The sequence below is a fragment of the Microtus pennsylvanicus genome, chromosome 10 (assembly GCF_037038515.1).
Source record: "Microtus pennsylvanicus isolate mMicPen1 chromosome 10, mMicPen1.hap1, whole genome shotgun sequence".
NCBI lineage: Eukaryota > Metazoa > Chordata > Mammalia > Rodentia > Cricetidae > Microtus > Microtus pennsylvanicus.
The window spans coordinates 89,910,688-89,929,769 of NC_134588.1; the positions used below are offsets into that span (position 1 = coordinate 89,910,688).

At 43.0% G+C, this 19,082-nt stretch overlaps 1 protein-coding gene across 1 annotated transcript in view; it reads left to right on the forward strand.

The window, feature by feature from the left end:
- The first annotated feature begins 5,044 nt into the window (after window positions 1–5,044).
- Sh2d1b (SH2 domain containing 1B) overlaps window positions 5,045–19,082 on the forward strand; it is a 29,446-nt gene continuing 15,408 nt past the window's right edge. Inside the window, exon 1 of the mRNA XM_075989048.1 lies at window positions 5,045–5,354. Within this exon, the coding sequence (XP_075845163.1) occupies window positions 5,221–5,354 (134 nt within the window). The 5' untranslated portion in view covers window positions 5,045–5,220. The remainder of the gene's footprint in view (window positions 5,355–19,082) is intronic.

Here is a 19,082-nt window from a genome sequence, read left to right on the forward strand (position 1 = left end):
CTATTTATTTTTTTCTGTCAGTCTATACCCATTTTCTTTTTTTCTTTAACACCTAACTACATTTTAAAACATATTGTACCTGTTTAGAGGTTTTTATCAGTCTGGATCTGATTGTTTGTATGCCTGTAGCTGTGTACTTTGAGAAGACAAATCTTTTTTTTTTTTTCTGGAGACAGGGTTTCTCTGTAGCTTTGGACCTAGCTTTTGTTGACCAGGCTGACCTTAAACTCACAGAGATCTGCTTGCCTCTGCCTCCCAAGTGCTGGGATTAAAGGCGTGCATCATCACCACCCAGCCTGAGGACATAAATTTTAAACTGCAGGGCTATAAACCGGTGCTTGCCTCCATCCCCTTCAGTTGATGAGAGCAGAGCCTCATGCCTATGGGGACCAACCTGGAGCTGGTCTATCCTCCCCAGCTCTAGGAAATTTCTGGGTCCACTGTGTGGTAGGCATTTTGACCTAGTTTCCCACCATCAAGTAGCGCTGCTCGCTGCTCATCAACCCCATTCAAGTGCCTGGTAGCAGAGGCTCTTAAAAGATATGTGCCTCTGTACACAATGACTCATCTTCACAGTGTCGAAAAAGATTATTCCACAACAGTGGGGATGGAATTAAGCAGAGAGCTCTCAAACGATGAAATATGAATGGTGGGGAAACATTTTAAAGCGTTTAATGTCTCTAGTTATCGAGAAATGCAAACTAAAAGTACGTTTTAGTTTATTAAAAACCAATGATGGCAGATGATGTCATGAACTGGGGAAAGAGAAACACTCATTTATCATGAACATGGGGAAAGAGAAACACTCATTTATTGCTGGTGGGAGCACAACCTCGTGTCACCACTATAAAAATCAGTGTGAGGGTTCTCTTTTTTTTAAAATTTATTTATTAAAGATTTCTGCCTCCTCCCCGCCACCGCCTCCCATTTCCCTCCCCCTCCCCCGATCAAGTCCCCCTCCCTCATCAGCTCGAAGAGCAATCAGGGTTCCCTGACCTGTGGGAAGTCCAAGGACCACCCACCTCCATCCAGGTCTAATAAGGTGAGCATCCAAACTGCCTAGGCTCCCCCGAAGCCAGTATGTGCAGTAGGATCAAAAACCCATTGCCATTGTTCTTGAGTTCTCAGTAGTCCTCATTGTCCACTATGTTCAGCGAGTCCGGTTTTATCCCATGCTTTTTCCCAGGCCAGCTGGCCTTCGTGGGTTCCCGATAGCACATCCCCATTGTCTCAGTGTGTGGGTGCACCCCTCGCAGTCCTGAGTTCCTTGCTCGTGCTCTCTCTCCTTCTGCTCCTGATTTGGACCTTGAGATTTCAGTCCGGTGCTCCAGTGTGGGTCTCTGTCTCTGTCTCCTTTCATTGCCTGATGAAGGTTAATATTCAGGAGGATTCCTATATGTTTGTCTTTGGATTCACCTTCTTATTTAGCTTCTCTAGGATCGCGAATTATAGGCTCAATGTCCTTTATTTATGGCTAGAAACCAAATATGAGTGAGTACATCCCATGTTCCTTTTTTTGGGTCTGGCTTACCTCACTCAGGATAGTGTTTTTCTCAAAAAGTTAAAAATAAATCTACCACATGCCCAAACAATATAACTATTGGGCATATACCTAAAGGCCCCTATATACTTCTGTAGAGATACTTGATTATTCATGTTCATTGTTGCTCTGGGTAATTGAAACATCCTAGATGCCCATAGACTGCAAAACAGATAATGAAAATGTGTTACATTTGCTCAATGGAATATTATTTAGTTGTTAAAAAGAACAAATTATGAAATTCTCAGGAAAATGAATGGACTTGGAAGCAATCATTTTTTCCTTTTTTTTTTTTTTGAGATAGAGTTTCTCTGTGTAACATCCTTTGCTAACCTGGTACTCGCTTTGTAGACCAGGCTGGCCTTGAACTCACAGAGATCTACCTGCCTCTGATGAGTGCTGGAATTAAAGGAGGAAATAATCATTCTTAATGACATAACCCAGACCCAGAAATACTGAAGTCGTATATTTTCTCTATTTGTGGGTGTTAGCTTTGAAGCTTTACATATGTATGTTCTATTTGGAATACCTATAGTGATGAGGAAATTAATAAGGGCCCATGGGTGATATTTCAAGAGAGAGGAACTAGCATGCAGTGATGTAAGAAAGGGCTAAAAGAAAATAATGGTACAGGAAGGGTTAAGTGAGGAACCGGATAGGAGGGTAGGCTAGAAGAGGGAACACTGGGAGGGACAACTAACACTAAAGGTGTTTTGAAAAAGTTCTTTCTACTGTAGAAGTTTTGCGTGTATGTGTAGGTATGTATGCGTGTATACGTATATTAAACACTGTGGTGGCATTTCATTTGTGTTTTAATAAATAAAGCTTGCTAGAGGATCAGAAAAGTAAAACAGCCACACTGCTCAGCCTTACAGACCAGGTGGCAAGGACACACACCTTTAATCCCAGCAGCCACACTAGTTTGCCATAGAAACCAGGCGGTAGTAGTGCGCGCCTTTATTCCAGGACCTAGAGAGGATTATGAAATGGGAGGAGACAGCTCTCAGGCTCAGTCTCATTGTCAGATTCCGGGAGGCAGGATCGCCATTTCAGACTGAGGTAGAGGTAAGAGCCAGTGGCTGGCTGTTTTGCTTTTCTGGCCTTCAAGTTGAACTCCAGTTTCTGTCTCTGAGTTTTTATTAGTCGTGCTTCAATACACATAAAGAATTAAAATGGCATTACCTGCAATGGTGCACAAGGCCCCGTTAGACAGCACAAGCTAACAACTAAGAATCCTAGTGCCAGGAATGGCTTACTTATTTTGGAGTTGTTGTCCAGTGAGACCCTATCTTAATTAGGGTTTCTATTGCTTTGAAGAGACACATGACCATGGCAACTTTTATTAAGGAAAACATTTAATCGGGTGGCTTACAGTTTTAGAGGGTTAGTCCACTATCATCACAGTGTGACATGGTGGCCTGAGGCATAGTGCTAGAGCAGGGCATGAGAGTTTTCACACCTTGAACGGAAGGCAACAAGAAGTATTCTGAGACACTGGGTAGTATCTTTAGCATAGAAGACCTCAAAACCCACCCACACAGGAACACACTTCCTCTAACAAGGCCATACCTACTCCAACAAAGTCATACTTCCTCATAGTGCCACTTCCTCTGGGGGCCATTTTTTCAAACCACCACAGGTCCATAGACTTCAAATATTATAGGTTATTGTCACTGTTCTTGGTTACTCTCCAGAACTCTATGGTGAGTCCCTGACACTGAAGACATCATATACTTGAGTCATAAAACACAGAGAAGATAAACTGCCTCTCATCTGGAAGCCTCATTCTTGGCTAGCTTTCCCAGCGCTGTGCATGCTACTAAAGAAGAAAAACCATCGTTATTTTTATGCAGTTGTGAACTCTATGAGTTAAAATAATGACCAACTGTCAAGATATGTGCACTGGTGCAGTAACAGCACAAATGTCATAGAAATAACCCACCCAATTTCTGATTGGATTTAAAGTCCACTGCACTAACTGAAGTTATAACATGTACCCGGATACTAGTAGGCCACTCGAGCTTAGCGTACTGATGCCATGATGAAAGTACCACTGAGGCCATAAACCTCAGTATACAGACACTGCCACCCGTCAAAACAGTAGTTCTCAACCTTCCTAATGCTGCGATTCTTTAATACAGTTCCTCATATTGTGGTGACTCACAACTGTAAAGTTATTTGGTTGCTACTTCATAACTGTAATTTTGCTACTTTTATGAATCATAATGTAAATATTCGATATGCAGGATATCTGATATGCAACCCCTGTGAGGGTAACAATCCACAGGTTGGGAACCTCTGTGCCCAAAACGAATACAAAGACCTAATCCATCAAAGTGCACAGATCTGGGAAAGTCTCTAAAGGTACTAAGCTTGCATTTTAGTTTCTGTAGTCCTGTTCTGGCTGTCCTGGAACTCACTCTGTAGGTCAGGCTGGCCTCAAACTCACAGAGATCCCCCTGCCTCTGCCTCCCCAGTGCTGAGATTAACGGTGTGCACCACAACACTCAGTTTAGGCTAACTCTTCGTGATAAGGTGTGTTAAGCCAGGATGTGGTTTTGTGTTTTAAAATTCACCCCGAGAAAGGCTTGGGGTGGACAGGGATCCTGAGCACCTAGAGTAGTTACTGCTCAGTTAATAAAGACTTTCTATGGGGACCTGTGTCCAAGTAGTCTTCTGCTCCCAAACAGAAACTTGTGCTTAACACTGTTACTGAGATCAAGAGCCTGTGGCTAGAGGGTTCTTGTACCAGGGGGAGACTATGACTTTGTGAAATGGACATGGTATTAAACCAACACCAAATGACTTATTGTATCCGCAGGTCAGTGCAATTCTCAACCTTCATCAGAGCTTACTTTTACACAGATGTTGATGAACACAGAGTATGATCAGAGAAAGCCCAAGAAGAATATGGGTATCCAGTACTGTTGGACACAGTGAAGTTGCGCTATGTAACAGGGGTCACATAGGAAGTTATGTAAGAGGAGAGAAAAGGGGAAGAGAAGGGGGCAGAGACCAGTTCCTGGAAATAAGAGAGGTGGAAGAGAAAGAGAAAGAAGGAGAGGGAGAGAGAGAGGGAGAGGGAGGGAGGGAGGAAGAGAGGGAGGGAGAGAGAGAGAGAGAGAGAGAGAGAGAGAGAGAGAGAGAGAGAGAGAGAGAGAGAGAGAAGGGAATGTAGCAAATGTGCCCAGGGGATGCTCTCAGTGACTGCAACTGAGGATATCCTGTCAGGACCCAAGGGCAGGCCAGTACAGATGCCTGAATACTAGCAAGTCCAGCAGGATCAGTAGTATGCTCGTTAGAGAGCACAATGCTAGCCAGAAGGGATGAAAACCAGTGGGAGGTATGCTGGACCAGGGAGCTTGACTCTAGTGTTGCTGCTGCGGCCGCGAACAGCATTGCCTGTGAGCTGGAGGGCACTCACCACCTTCTGTGAGTCATATTTGAGACACCCACCCCTAGGCTGAAATGCCTTGGTCACTTTATCACCCCTCCCTTCTCATTTCCTGTGTCTGCTAAAGCTGACTGAACCCACAGAGCAATTTCATCTTGTTTGGACAACATTTGAAGAAGGGACATTTCCCTTCCACCACTCTCTCCACTTCCCTCTTCAAAGTCACGACTTGGCCTGGAGCTGGATCTCAGGTTGCCAGGACAGTTAAAGCATAACTTAGCCCTCCATGGAGCTGCCTTACTACCACGGCCCGCTAACCAAGCAAGAGTGTGAAACCCTGCTCCTCAAGGGCGGGGAGGATGGCAACTTTCTGTTAAGAGACAGCGAGTCTGTGCCAGGAGTCCTGTGTCTCTGCGTCTCGTGAGTAGCCTTGACTTCATGAGTTGAACCCTGATGGCAGCCATATACTCAAGGAGTTGAGTCTAATTCTACTTTGCAGTGCTAAGGAGTCAGACATGGCTAGAAGGCTGTGCCTACCCAGCTCTTTGGCTTTCCTTTCCCTCCCAGTTGTGGAGCAGACCCTGAGATAGCAGAAGTAGGGATGGTGGAGAAGGAAAATAAGAGGGTGATGGGCAGAAGGAAGAACTGTCTTTTCTCCGTATCTCTTTATTTGATACGGAGAAGTCAAGGGACCTTTTAGAATGCTTCAGGCTGAAAGGCTCTCTGGCTACATTCTCATGCAGTATCTAAAGTGCTAATATTTCATGCTTTATCTGGTTGGTAAAAGACTTTATAAGCAGCATTCCTTTGTTTCTTTTTATCCTTTTTGTGACCTTTTTGAGGCAAGCAAACACGACCGTCATTTTTATAGATGAAGAAATAGAGAAACAGCGAGTCCTTGATCATGCCTGTTTGAGACATGGAGGAGGACTTTATGGAGGGCCTCCTGAGAGGCGTAGTGATGGATGCAATGGTGATGTCAGTGGGAGAGGGAGAGTGGGGTTAACTCTGAATCTAGAGTGAACAAGTAAGAATTCATAGCGACGAGCAGGTTGGGGGGGGGGGTTCAGTACACGGAAAAGTACTACGAGGAAACTTCAGAGGGAAGAAAAGCACTGGCTGAAATTCACCCCCGGTTTTAGTGAGTGAAGGCCACCATGATTAGATATCATCTGGCAGACGGCGGCAGACGAAAGAAGCCGATGAGATACTGAGGATGCTCAGATAGTACCAGGATCCTCTGATGAAGCTGAATTTTGTAACCAAAATGCACAGGTGGGCTGGGGAGGTTTAGGAGCTCAGCTGAAGTCTGGGCAGACAAAGGGTTGTTGTCCCTGTAGGAGAGCTCTCTTGTGCTTCTCAGAGAAAGTTTCTTGGAGAAAGCTGAGCGGGCAAAAGTGACTGTCATTGCTGTTATGGGGGGACCTTTGTTTCTTTAAATGGTGCCCGGAGAAACGGGGGTGTGAGAAAGTCAGCATTCAGTCCTTCCCAGCTTCTGAAGCTAAACGTGATTGTCAGGTTGTTTGTGTGTTCATCTGTGGTTCCATGTGTCAGAGTCCTGGTCCCCAGGTAGTAATATTAAGAGATGGAACAAGGGGAGACCATAGGTATTGGAACTATTACCTTTGGGAGGATCTTAGGAGATGCTGGGTTAGTTCTTCCTAAGTGGGTAGTTATAAAAATAGTAAGACTGGCCCTTCCCCTGACCCTTGTTCTGGTTTACTGTCTCTCCATGTGATCCTTCCCTCTGCATGATGTCATCTGCCCCTATGTGATACAGCCAAGTGGGCCTTCGCCAGAACTGGGCCATACTGAGCAGATGAGTGGCGAGCGCTGGGATCTGGAACTTCAAAGTGATAACGTGGAGAATAAGACCACGACCACAATTTGAGCCAAATTTAAAGCAAGCTTGATTTTTTTTAATGGGGTGCATTGAAAAGCTGGCTAGTGACTGCCTCCTAAATTGAGTTAAAGAGAACAGTCCTGAATCCATTTCTTGGGCACCTTTTGAGAAGTAAAATCATGAGTAGTTTTACAGAAGAGAGACAATGGGGCAATAAGGAAATTTAAAAAAATCTCAAAAAGAAAAATAAACATCATATGGTTGCCATGATGATTGTGGTTACCTGATTAGGGAAGGTTTAGAGAAGGTTCAGGGAGGGTCAGGGAGGGCCAGAGAAGGTCAGGGAGGGTCAGAGAGGGTCAGGGAGGGCCAGGGAGGGTCAGGGAGGGTCAGAGAGGGTCAGGGAGGGTCAGGGAGGGCCAGGGAGGGTCAGGGAGGGTCAAAGAGGGTCAGAGAGGGTCAGGATATTCTTAAAAACAAGTCCAAGTCATGGGTTGGGGACTGTCAGGTTCTTGGAAACAGAGAGTAACTCAGCTTTTACAGTAAATAGAAACTCATGTTTAACAATATAGCACAATGGCTCCTGCCTTCAAAATAGAGCCAGGAAGATTCCTCATTAGTCCTTAAACTAGTGCTACACCATTGCACCTCTGAAGGAAGTGATCAGAACTACTTAAGGTGGGGTACATGGCGATAGGAAAAAGTGAGACTGGACCCATCTCGGCCAGGATCCCAGAGCACATGGTCTGCACTGAGATTCTCTTTCAACTCTTAGCTTCCCCAAGGTGTGTCAGCCCAGATCATATGTTCATGGAGAGCAAAGGCAACTTAGACTTGTTTAAAAACAACAACAACAAAAGTCAAATGAGAAAAGGAATAAATGAATAAATATTTGCTGAGCACCTTCAGAGGATCAAGCGTCACCCTCCTCGCTGCCCAGGTCACAGAAGAAGAGGTCATGTCCTCACCCATGTCAGAAAAGAGCCGATGTCACATGGGCTCAGACATCAGGTGTAGGTCAAATGACTCTAGTGACCTCATCATAGACTATGATCACCATTATTTAAAGTTTCTCACAGGCCAAGCCCTGTGCTATGCTCTCGCTGATACCTTCACTACAGGCCTGAGTCTGTATTAGAGGAAATTAAGAAGGCAGTGGACCCTGTGGGGCATGCAATTGGTATGATGATTAGAGAGAGTATTGCGGTGCACTGTGGGAGCCAACAGTGAAGAATGACCAATCCCTTGAGGAGCGGAAAGCCTCACGTTGGTGCTGAGTCTTGGAGGATAAACAAAACCTTCTTTTATTCATTCAGCAAGTGTAAGCCAAAGTTCTTTAGGTTCCAGGCATAGCTATAAGCATTGGAATCCAGCAACAAGTAGTGGAGGAAACGCCCCTTTGCAGAGATCCTTGTAGTAACTAATGTTACCCTATCTTATGAGGGGTAGCAAAACCTTGTTCTTGTTTGTTATTTGTTTTTTGGGATGTGTGTGTGTGTGTGTGTGTGTGTGTGTGTATTTGAGACAGGGTCTCACAAAGTCCAGGTATTCATCACTATGTAGCTCAAACTTATTTCAAAATCACAAAACTCTGCTTGTCTTCACCTCCTAAATGTGATTATAAGTATCCATCATCCAACTGTTTATATAGTATCCTATGTCTCGACTTTACTAATGCTCCCAGAGTCACTGAAATACGTTCAGGGTGGTTATCTCAGAACTAGGCTATAAAGTGCCCAGGGAACTCTGCTATAAAGTGCCCAAGCAGGGGACCTGAGCCCTGACTGTGCCCTCATATCCAGAATCTTGCCATCCTGCTTGCCAGAGACAAACCCCTTCTTTCCTGCACTATTTGGACTTCTGGGCTGTTACCAAGCCAAATGAGGAAAGCAAGAAAAGTCAGAGATAAAGGAGGGAGGACAGCAGCGGTGGCTCATGCCTGTGGACCTAGCAATTTGGATTGCTAACCTGGCTTATAGAATGAGGCCCTGTCTCAAAATTGCAAAAAGAGAAAGGAAAGAAGGAAGGAAAGCCAGAGGGAGGGAAAGAAGGAGGGAAGGAAGGAACAAAAGCGGAAAAGAAGGAAAGGAGTGGAGGGAAGAAAGGGAAGGGAGGGAAGGAAGGAGGGAAGGAAGGGAAGGAAGGTAAGAAAGAGGAAAGGAAGGAAAGGAAGGGAAGATGGGAGGAAGTAAGGAAAAACCATTTAGCCAGGCATGATAATGTATGCCTGGAATCAATTCCAGCCCTTGAGAGAAAGAGGCAAGAAGATCTGGAGTTCGAGGCCAGATTTGGCTACATAATAAGTTGAGGCTAGCCTGAACTATACAACATCCTGTTAAAAAATAAATAAAAGGAGGAAGAAGATGAGGCGGATAGGAAGAGGAGCTAATGAAAGGCGTGGGAAGCCTCAGAGAACGTCAATCTTGCAGAGAGCTACAGTACATATGGGCAGGAAACCACACCTGGTCACCCAAAGTCATGAAAGCTAGAAAACCTCAATGTGTGAAATGCCTGTGCAGTGCGACTTCATGAAAGTGAGGAAATTGAAACTGGCTCTGCCTTTGCACCTGTAGATTCCAGGCAGGATACACATTAGAGGGTGAAAAGGATTCATCCGAGGAAAGACTCCATCAAGGGAAGGGCAGACTTCTTGTAGCCAGAGAGGCTGCAGGTGTTGTCTGCATTGAGGGGATTGGGGCAATGGCTCTCTGTCATCAGAGTTGCAGCTTCCAGATCTTTAAAAAGGGTTCAGGGGCTGGAGAGATGGCTCAGAGGTTAAGAGCATTGCCTGAGTTCAGTTCCCAGCAACCACATGGTGGCTCATAACCATCTGTAATGAGGTATGGTGCCCTCTTCTGGCCAGCAGGCATACACACAGAATATTGTATACACAATAAATAAATATTAAAAAAAGAAGTCTTTAAAAAAAATAAAAAAATAAAAAGGGTTCAGAAAGAAAAGCAATAATCTGAACAGCTATATTGTCCTTAAGACATACGCCTTCAAGAAAAACCAAAGGGCTGGTTGAAGTTCACTGGTAAAGGATTAGTCTATCATACACAAGGCTCTGAGTTCAATCATAGTACCAAAATACAATTACTACTACTAATGTAACTCTCAAAATAAAATTTAAAAGAGGGCATGGTGATTCTTGCCTGGGTTCCCAGTATGTAGGAGGTTGGGGTAAAAAAGATGGTCAGGAGTTTCAGGCCAGCCTGAGCTACACAGTGAGTTTCAGATCAGTCTGGAATATGGTGTGAAACCTTGTCATAAGGGCAAGAAGAAAAAGAAAAAAAAGAAAGTGGGTAGGAAGAAAGGTAGGAATGAAAGAAAGAAAAGAGGAAAAAAAAGAAAGTAGAAAAATAACCATTAACACTCATAAAAAGGGAAAGAAAAGCAGAAATTATTTCCCTCCAAATTCAGAAGTCATTTACATTTCAACACACATCAGCAAACTTTTTGCCACGTACACATTGCAATTGTATATGTAATAAAGGGCTCTCTACACAAAATAGTTTTGAACCCCTTTTTCTCTGAACATGATGTGTGTGTGTTTTTCTGTTTGTGTGTTGCTTTCATTGGTTAATGAATAAAGAAATTGCCTTGGCCTAGTTGAAAGGGCAGAACTTAGGTAGGCAGAGAAAACAGAACTGAATGCTGGGAGGAAGAAGGGCAGAGTCAGAGAAGCCATGAATCCTCTACCAGAGATGGAAGCTGGTTAGAATCTTCCGTAAGCCGCTGCTACATGGTGATACACAGATTAATGGAGATGGGTTAAACTAATATGTAAGAGTTAGCCAATAAGAAGTTAGAGCAGTGTTTTAATTAATATAGTTTCTGTGTGTTTTTTTCGGGTGTAAGCTAGCCTGGTGGCCGGGACAAACAAGCGGCCCTCTCCCTTGTAATGTGTGTGTGTGTGCCTGTGTGTGTGTGTGGGGGGGGCAGAGGTCAATGTCAAGCATCTTCCTTAATTGCTCTTCACCTTATTTTTTGCGGTAGGATCTCTCATTGATCCTGGAGCTTACTGATTTGGCCAGACTAGCTTGCCAGCCATCCTCAGTGATCCTCCTGTCTTCTCTTCCTCGGTGCTAGGAATACAGGCACACAATGCCATGCCCAGCTTTCACACGGGTGCTGGGGATCCAAACTCGCTTCCTTATGTTTGCACGGAAGCGCTTTACTGACTGAGCCATCTCCCCAGTTCAACAAACCTGGCACTACCAACCTCATGACTGAGCAGCATTTTGCTGGCTGCAATTATTATAACTGATTTATCATCAAACATCTAGGTTATTTCCAATTTTTATTTTGCATTTGATCTGGCGGATTAAATACAGTTGGAACAATTGACAGCTTTGTACTGACATCTTTGAAAATTTGCCTTTCACGGAAGTCTAAACATTTGAGTTTTGTCATGCGCATCAACAAATTGATACAGCACCAGCTTGCACTTACATATGTTCTAATCAAGGGCAGGAAGATGATGGGCAGTCAACAGACTCAAAACATGACTTAAAACCTTGGGTTCTCCAGAGTTCCCAGACATGGTGTGGAAGAATGTAATCCACAATTGTTTGACACCATGGGGTCCAGTAGGTTCTATTTCCTTCCACTAATATTTCAAAGTCTGGTTAAAATGAAACTAAAAGGCTGACCACAAACGTGCCTTTCCATAGTACTGGTCACAACTTGGGACAAAATACTCATGAATGAACTGTTCATGAATCAGTTGAGATTTACACGTACTGTTTCATGCTTCAGCACCAAATGACCATTCCCAAGGCTAGCCCATGCTGCAGTGAAACAGTTCAAAATAAATGAAGCTAAGCGAGTCAATCCTTTCCCAAATGTTTTTCTCTTTGATTTTCTTTGTACTAAAGTTTCTTTTCTTCTGTGACACTTATTCTGCTGCTAACCCCATCTGGTATACTCTTCCTTTCGGACTCAGTGGCCTTTTACTTAAGGAAGCTTCATCCACAGATTTTTTTTTGCGTCACCATTATCCACACTTTAACTTTCCCTCTTCCCTCCAGATTCTTAAATATCTGGAATAAAATTGTGTTCTTATCTTTTTCTGCTTCTCCTATTATCTGTGTCATTCCTGAGTCTATTTCTATTGATTATCTTATTATGGGTTTACTTCTTCTCATTGTTGGTTTTATTTTCTGTCTTTATTTGTGCCTGGCAAATTTGGATTAGGTGCCAGATACAGCGAATTTTACCTTTATGAGTGTCAAAATTTAGTGTTTCCATGAATGTTCTTGACCTTTGCACTAAGAGGCACTAAGTTACTTGAAATGGTCTCATCTTTTGAGGGTTTACTAGATCCAAGAATAGCTTTGGTTCCAGAGCAACTTCTGTTCCTCTATGGGGTAGAGGTAGGCTATCTTTCTACATAGCCCATTGATGGATGTATAAGATGGTCTCCTTGTTCCATGAGAAAGAGAACCATTTTCAGACCACAACCTTGGGCTTCTCTTAGCTCTAGTTCCTCTTCACTTTAGGGGAACTGTTTGATGTCCCTGCACTAAGTCACCTCTGTCCTTGCCAGGCCATAGGGTGGGAAAATGTCTTTCAGCCAAAACTAATGTAGCAAGGCTGCACTTCCCCCTTCTCTTGGGGATCAGTGTCCAATGTAGCAAGGGCTGCATTTCCCCCATCTCTCTGGGAATCAGTGTCCAGTATTCAAAGGCTGCAATTTTGTGTATCTTTCCCCAGTCTCTCAGGGTTTTTGAGGAGAAGGGATATTAAGTATGGTCCCATTATTCCATCTTGGCTGGAAGCAGAAGGTATAATTGACGTACTTTTAGTACTTACCATATATATCGCTTTAAAGTTAGAAAAAGCAGCCATCACGTATGGAGCATTTACTATGCACCAAGCAACAGGTTCACCACTTAACACAACTATTTTGATCATCAGCTCAATAATATGACTTAGCAGAAAAAATGGAGAATTGAAGGCAGGGGGTCATGATGTTTTGATTTATAATAAAAATGAAATATATCCATAATAATTTACATACCTATTTATGTACACAATTGGTGTTCATCCCTTTTTCTAGTACGGATTTCTAAAACTCGTTGGGTCTCTAGGATAACGAGTGGCTTTTATATGTTAACAAAACAATGCCAAAGATAGTCTTGGACTGGAGACTGGCTGCCAGAAAGACCTAGGGTGGATAAACTATTCAAACTTCTCAAGGCATGTGGAGAGAAACAAAGGATGATGTTGCTGGGTGTGGTGGTGAACACCTTTAATCCTGGGACTTGGGAGACAGAGACAGGCAGATTTCTATGAGTTTGAAGTCACCCTATTCTATGTAGTAAGTTACAGGTCAACCAGAGCTACATAGTAAGATACAGTATCAAATAAACAAATAACGGTTGTACTAATGTATAATATTGTTGAAAGTGTTTATGAAGTACAAAAGGGAGGAAAAGGAAGAGAATACAGAGTGTACGGAGAGCCACTAGTGGTTTGGGGACCTCTATGAACAACTGAAATCAGACACACTGAGGAAGGGTGAAAGAAGTCAGCCAATAGAACGGGAGCAGAAAGGAGCAGAAACTGAGGTTGAATTTGTGGATTCTGTAGGTCATTGGCTGGTGTGGGAAATCCTTCTGTCTAGGTGTTGCTTTCACTGGTTAATGAATAAATTTGTTTTGGCCAGTGGCTTAGCAGAATAGGGCAAGGTGGGAGTTCAAAGCAGATAGAGGAGGAGTGAGTAGGTGGAGTCACAAGAAGCCATGGAACTGCCAGAGGAGAAAGAAGCAAGCCGCCAGCCTGAATCTTGCCAGTAGCCTGCAAGCCTCATGGTGAAATATAAAATAACAGAAATGGGTTAACCAAAGATTTAAAACCTAGCTAATGATATGCTTAAGCTATTGGCCAAACAGTATTGCAAATAATACAGTTTCTGTGTGATTATTTTTGGTCTAGGTGGCCAGGAAATGAACGCTCAGCCTCCCCCAACACTTGGCTACCATCAGGGCTTCTAGTTTTATTATAAAAATAGTAAGAATCGAAAAGGGTTGATATTTGTCTATCATCTATCTATCTATCTATCTATCTATCTATCTATCTATCTATCTACCCAATCATCTCTCTATCTGTGTTTACCTATCTATTGTTTACACACTGTCTCAGAATATCAGACTTCTGTGGATGTGTGTATGGGTGTGTGTACTGCTTGTGTCTGTGGCTTATCATTTATTTATTTATTTACTTATTTATTTACCTCTTTATTTATTTGTTTAGTCTCACATCCTAGTTTAGGCTGACCTCAAATTCATGGCAATACTCCTGCCTTGGCCTTCCAAATACCAGGGTTGTAGGTGTGCCACCATGCCGGGTTTCTGGTGTGCTGTAGACAGGCCTCGGGGCCTCAGGCAAGCACTCTACCCACTGAGCTGAGTTTCTTCTGTTGATCTTACTACTACTTTCACTGACTTGTTCTTTTACTTTTCCTTGCTTGGGGGTTGTTGCCTACACTCTTTCTGGCCCTTCCCTTCTCCCCTCTTCTCTGGCCTCCTTCCTTTTTCCCACTCTGCGTCTTTACCTCTATATCTGATTCATAGTTTTAAAATATTATTTAGGATGCTGTGTGTGGAACAGACTGAAAAAAGTTACATATTAACACAGAAAGGTTAGGAGAGACTATTGAAAGAGTCTAAGTCATCAGAAGTTAGTGAAATAAAAATGGAAGCGATGTGATGTAATTCAATCAACATATACCATGAAGGTACTTGGCCAGTATTATATATTATAGGACATGAAGATGACTGTGGTCCATTTGTACATTATTATGAGCAAGAAAACAGGCATAATAATTGAGGCAAAATCGTGGCTATTTTCTGATATTTATATCAGATGAAATCAAACAAGTATTGACTACATTACTGTGAAGAATTTTTAAATGGATGAATATACACATACATATATAAAGAAAACATTTTTTTGCTTGGTCATATGGGATTATTCAGTCTAAAAGAGAATATGAAATTGTGAACTGTAATTATAAATACAGTAATATGGGCTGGAGAGATGGCTCAGCCATTAAAGGATAGGCTCACAACCAAAAATAAATACAGTAATGTTTAATAAGATTGCAACAATTCATCCACACTCCAAGATATATTTAGATTTTGTGCTAGTCAAAGACTCAAGTAATGTAGTGTTGATGTGGACATCAACACTACACATAGTTCATTTCTTTAAGGGGCTTAGTACAGACAGACATTCTTCCGGAGATGATTTGTATTATGGTCTTAGCAAGTAAAATTGGTGCTTTAGATGGGGTTCAGTCAAAGGGAGACATGTATAGACACAGTATATATGTAGAAATAGAATAAGGGTATTCGATCAAGAAGGATGAACTAAATAATAGCTGGAGGTTGTAGTCATCAGAACACAGAGCAGTGTGGAGAAGGTTGGGAAGGGGATGTGGGACACAGAGCATCCAACACAGGGGTCATGTTGGGGTATTCATCACATCAAGTCCAAGAAAAGTCACAGGTATATAAGAGGAGACATGAAATAGACAGAGGGATAAATGAATCTGGGATTCAGGGGCAAGTTGGAGCTAGGAACACAAATTAAAATACAATTCAATAAAAATATTTTACCGGTGGTCCTTCTGTTTAAAAACACTACATCTTTCTTTATTTGATGAACTGCTCTTTCAAAACCTCCTGGTAGCATTTCTTCAAATAGATTTAGCACATTCAGTGTACGTCAAGAACTGAGTGCTGGGCCTGTATTTAGAGTCAGGCATTGTGCTAGAATGGATAGGTCACACAGAGTGATTCTAGACTTGAGGAACTTACACCTGAGAGTAAACTGTAAATGGATGCATGGCTAATTAAAGTTCAGTATGTTAAGTCCTGGATATGGATAGTAGCGGGTGATCCCGCCCCCTCCAGAAGTCTGTCTCCTTTGCTCTATCTCAAGACTTTTCACTGAGGTTCTCAGCGCCCAGAATCATCAACTCAGCTACGTTGTATTACCAGCTGTCTGCACAGAGCTCTGGGTGGAAAGATAGTGTGTAGACTAGTTATTACGGCATGTTGATTGGTAGTGCCGTGATATCTTTACTGGGATAATAATCATAGTGTGATGGTTGGTCTTAATTGTCAATAAGACACAATCTAGAGTCAACTTGGAAGGGAGTCTTAAGGAAGAATTCTCTAGACCAGGTTGGCCTGTGGGCGTGTCTGCGGGAAATTATGCTGATGGAGTAGGAAGGGTGACCCCCTGTGGAGTCCTGAACTGAGAACAATCCAGTTCGAGTGGAGTTCTTGCTCTTTTCTTCTTGACTGTGGACGTCAGTGTGACTTCCTACAATGATAACTGGAGCCCTGAACTAAGATAAACCCTTTCTCCCTATGTCATTTTATTATGATACTTTATACCCGCAACAGAAATGAAAGACATAGTTTTATAAGAAGACACCATGCACCTATCAGCTCCTCTTCTTTCCCCCACAGGAACTACCTCTGACTATCTCGTCCCTGCCCCCACCCCCACCCCCAAACACACAGGGGAAGAAAATTAGGGGTACAGAATCTCTTAGATTGACATTTTAGGTCAGTTTTTTTAAAGGACATAAAGAATTTTTTCCCTGAATGTTGAATAAGATCCACACACCCCCTCCCCCCAAAGAACTGTTAAATAATAAAAGCATAGCCTGACTCACGCCTTTAGTCCCAGTATTCAGGAGGCTGGAAATCTACACAAAGGCAAATCTTCAGTGGACACCAAAGCCACTGATGAACTCCCCCTTACCCCTTCTTCCTCTTAACATTCCTGCCTGCCTCGACTTTCCATCCCTTCATCCCCCCCCCTTTCTGTCCTCCCTAGAGTTTATCTTAAAATCTGCATTTGAATAAAGCCATTTTCTTCCATTTGCTCCATAGTGAACAGCAACTTATTAATGATAAGTATTGAATCCCCAGTTATTGGGTTCCTCTGTCAATGCAATATGCCAAATCAGATCAAATCAATAAATCTGGATTCCATAAACAGAGCAAAGCAACTCCTGGGTGACTCTCAGAAAGGCAGGAGAGAAAATCCCATGGTAGCTCTACCCTCTAGGCAGTCTTGTGCAGTTCCAGGGGAGGAACCACCGCACTTGGGTTTTCTGAGGGGTGGGGTCTGGATTGGGAGGCGGGGAGGGGAGGCATTGGAATGGGGGAGTGGGAGACTGGAGTGGAGATCGCCAACAGTTAGGTTTATGGTGTTTTAATTTTTTTTTTTAGTGTGTGTGTGTCTTGGGTGGGGGGATAGGTACACATTTGTGAAGCACAAGGGAGCCTGAGGTTAAAGTAGGGAATCATCTGTTCGTCTGTAATTGTTTTCTCCTTATTCGTTGAGGCAGGTTCTCTCAGTCAAACCCAGAGCTGACAGATGAATCCAGTCTTAATGAAGGGACCATTGCACTGTTGGGTACAGACCACACCCCGACACAATTTCCAACAAAAAGAGATCCCTGATAAAGAGATAGACGGTGGTGGTTGAATCTGAATCAGGCAGAAACAAGTGGCTCAGCAGAAGACAAAATGGAAAACCCCTGCTAGGGCAAGTGACTGGAAACGTTGGTCAGTGTAGGCAAATAGGGATGTTGATAACTGGATGTTGGTGGTCAGCCCCGGGAATGAGGAAGTGGCCAAAGAAGGAAGATGGGAAGAGCAGCCTGCCAGCATTATGTTTGGGTTGGTTAGGGCCATTAGCTTACCAGCTAGCTTGCTCTGGGGATCCCTTCAGAGGCTGGGATTACAGGAAGTCACCCCCACCTGGCGTTTCCAGTCTTCATACTTCCATTGTTAGTGCTTTAACCATGGAGCCATCTTCCTAACCCCTACTGTGGAGTTACTTTAATAATTTAATTTAATCACATTAGAGATAATTATGTAATCTATTACTTTAGGTATTTACTTGGTTTTTATATTCATGAATTTTTAATATTTTATTTTATCTTAGAGATGCACTTATTTTTAGCATTTGGGTTTTTGCACCAGGAGTGTGCGTAGTCCCCACAGAAGACAGAAGAGGTAAATTCCCTGAACACCACACGGCTGTGAACCATGTGTGTGCTGGAAACTGAGTCTGGGCCCTTTGTCGGAGCAGCAACTGTTAAGTCATGTCTCCCTTTTAAAGCCCCTTTTCCTTTATTTCTTTTTTCAAGACAGATTTTCTCTGGGTAACAGTCCTAGTTGTCCTGGAACTCACTCTGTAGACCAGGCTGACCTTGAACTCACAGAGATCTGCCTGCCTCTGCCTCTTGAGTGAGCCACCATGCCTGGCCCTTTTAAGTATTTTAAATAAATTAAATATACAGGTTCACCAATCTTTATGCTTTTTCTTTTGTTTGGTTTTTCAAGACAGGGTTTGTCTAAACCTTTACTTTTTAATAATCGATAAAATTATTAAAATGACATTATCTACAATGTTGCTAGCTCATAAAATACACATTTTCTAATTTTACTAAATTTTATCAAATTTTTCTCAAAGGCATTATACCCGTGGCATATTAACCTTTCTCTAAGGTGTCATCAGACCTATATTTGGCATTAGTGAGTTCCTCCAGCTCTGCCCGTCTGGTATGAGATGGGTGAGACAGTGTCTGGTGTGAGGTGAGGCGTCAGTGCTGCTGAACGGGCTTTTCTTTAGCCAGCAGTGGAATGCCACATCTTTCCCGTGTCTCTAGACATCTCCTTTGTCTCCGTGTTCTCATTACCTACTAGTGCTGTAATCGACTTCTCCCAGTCTCTGGCCGTGTCCACTTGTTGGCTTTAATTAAACAAACGAACAAACAACAAACACATTGCTCTGTTTTGTAGCTTGAAATTTTTACCATTGAAAGAAAAGTCTTTCTTACTTCAAGGTCGTTAAGCTGTTCATTTACAGTTATTTCTCCAAAGTTTAATGTTTTGTTTTTTCCAAAATGGAGCCTTTAGAGTGTGGAGCAGAGGTCCAAGTTCATGTGTTTCCACGTGGAGATGATGCTACCTGTGGTCTCTTTCTCCCAGCAATCTGCAGTGGCAGAGCTGTTGTCTGTTAAGCCGTCACAGCTGCGTAGGTGTACACCTGAGCTAGCCTGTGCGGTGAATACCGTTCTCCTTGGAACCAGCTCCTCACTGTGTTCTAAGAATCCTTGGAACCGTCGAGAAAGGACCTTCTACCGTGCACACACACTCCAATCTTTCGCTTCTCTAAAATTGGTCCAGCTCTTCTAAGCTTAGAGTCTGTGTGTGCAGAGGAAGGACATGATCTGACTCACAGTTTATAAAGGGACCACACAGGCT